Genomic DNA, 2,169 nt, shown 5'->3' with positions numbered 1-2,169 from the left:
GGGCATCTGTCAGGTGCCCTCCAGAAAGAAAAGGAGAAAGCTAAGACGGCAATTTAAACAAGATTTCAAATTTCACTATGTTTTGGTGATTTTTCGGTCACTCATACAAGTCAAACAAGCCCCACAGAAAGAAGGAAAAAAATCAGAAAACAATTCTCTAAAATTCACACGAATTCTACGCTGAAGAAACCTTCTCGCAAAAAAGTAATAATAGAAAAAACTGAATGGACCGAGAGATCAGGCGGACCACAAAATGAAATACTAATAGGCGAACGTGAGGCATTTTCTTTTTTGAGAGGAACGCGGGGCATTTTCTTTCGGCACCCCCTCCCATCTCGAACCTCCCCTCCCCAGTTCACTAGCAAGGACATGCAGACGTTAGCGATGGCGGCGCATAGACATTTCCCCTAAAAACCATAATAATCTAAGACATCACCATTTTATGTCTGGGCAATGAGTATAGTTCAGTTCAGAGGAAGGATCCCCTTAAAAAAATGTTCAGAGGAAGGAAAAAATACTTCCTCAAATTTGTCTTTTGTTCAGAAGAAAAAAGAAGACTACAAATCAACGAATTGCAATTTCGTGCTGGGCACTGAATTTGATTTTTTTTTTCTAGGAAAAATGTCACAGAATTTGAATGAGTAGTGCGTGACCGCCAAGTATCTTCTACTGGGGCTTTCCGTGGCACCCAAGTTTTTCTTGGCCCATCCACAGCCATCCGTTCCCCTGAACTGCTTACGATCAACGGCCCACACGCAACCGATAAAATCCCAGAATCTTCCAGAACACACGAGCACCCGAGCGCGTTCACGAACCTTCCCGAACCGCCCCCCCAACCGTCATCGTGCACCTCCACCGTCCACGGCCTCTATATATGCCTTCCCACCCAACTCATTGGCACGAGAACAGAGAAAGAGAAAGGCGAGGAGAAGATAAAATCAAGAGGGGAAACAGGGTAGAGGCAGAGAGAACAGAAGGAGAGATGCCGACTGGTAGGATGAGCGGCAACATCACGCAGGACTGGGAGCCGGTGGTCCTGCGGCGGGCGAAGCCCAAGGCGGCCGACCTCAAGTCCGCCAAGGCGGTGAACCAGGCGCTGCGGACGGGCGCGCCGGTGGAGACGGTGCGCAAGGTGGCGGCGGGCACGAACAAGAAGGCCTCCGCCGCGGCCGTGGCGGCGCCCGCGAGGAAGCTGGACGAGATGACGGAGCCGGCGGGGCTGGAGCGCGTGGGCGGCGACGTGCGAGCGGCCATCCAGAAGGCGCGCGTGGCCAAAGGGTGGAGCCAGGCGGAGCTGGCCAAGCGCATCAGCGAGCGGGCGCAGGTGGTGCAGGAGTACGAGAGCGGCAAGGCCGTCCCCGTCCAGGCCGTGCTCGCCAAGATGGAGCGCGCGCTCGAGGTCAAGCTCCGGGGCAAGGCGGTTGGGGCGCCCGCGCCCGCCGGAACGAAGTGATGGTTCGTGGGGACTGCTTGATTTGACCTGTGAATTTGGGATGGATGGTAGTCAGATCTGTAAATCTCCGGTTGCTCTCTGGTAGATTGGGTTGTAAAAGTCGTGCAAATTGATACATCTAATGAATTTGATGCCAAATACTATTGTGGGCTGATCTGCTATTTTGAACCGGCCCTCCTGTGGAATTCTGACGTCATATTGCTGAGATTGAGTATCCGATTGGAGTATTCTCTTCTACAAGGAACGTACGTTCTCACAATTTTCCTTTCGGATTTGCTAGAACTCAGCTAGCTGAGTTTTATCTATGGGCTCATTCACGTCAATGACCGTCCGATCGGTGAACATACGTGGGGACCTCGGCCGCAGGCAAGTCTCGTCCGTTGTGTTGTACACTATTTTCTTTTTCTTAATTTTAGTATATTTATTTCACTTTAGCTTAATATTCATTTTACAAATTTCAAAATGATTGCTTAGGTTTTAGTTTTAGAAAATTTATCTCTTATAATTTTTAATTTTTAAATTCACCCTCTCAATACAATAATGAAGTTGAGATTGGGAAAAAAAAGGTCGCAACTGTGGTCGGGAGGGGGAGTTACCGAGGCCATTTGTATGTCCACTATTAGACATGCAACTGCAAGCGTTATAATATGATCACAACTAAATGTTTTTGAAAGAAGTCGTAATTGCATGTTTTTAAGACAAGATCGTAAATGCAT

General features: G+C 48.7%; 1 protein-coding gene across 1 annotated transcript; it reads left to right on the top strand.

The window, feature by feature from the left end:
• Window positions 1–886: 886 nt before the first annotated feature.
• On the top strand, window positions 887–1,614 carry MBF1C (multiprotein bridging factor 1C). The gene has a single exon (XM_048685130.2). The coding sequence runs from the start codon at window positions 983–985 to the stop codon at window positions 1,451–1,453; it is 471 nt and encodes a 156-aa protein (XP_048541087.1). The 5' UTR covers window positions 887–982; the 3' UTR covers window positions 1,454–1,614.
• Window positions 1,615–2,169: the final 555 nt, after the last annotated feature.

The sequence above is a fragment of the Triticum urartu genome, chromosome 7A, assembly GCF_056163025.1.
Source record: "Triticum urartu cultivar PI428250 chromosome 7A, HENAU_Tu73, whole genome shotgun sequence".
In the NCBI taxonomy this organism is placed as follows: Eukaryota; Viridiplantae; Streptophyta; class Magnoliopsida; order Poales; family Poaceae; genus Triticum; species Triticum urartu.
The sequence above is the reverse complement of the archived record's forward strand: the minus strand, read 5'-3'. Positions and strand labels throughout refer to the sequence as shown.

Bases quoted from the DNA above. Each gene is read 5' to 3' on its own strand.
- MBF1C (XM_048685130.2), top strand. From the start codon at position 983: ATGCCGACTGGTAGGATGAGCGGCAACATCACGCAGGACTGGGAGCCG.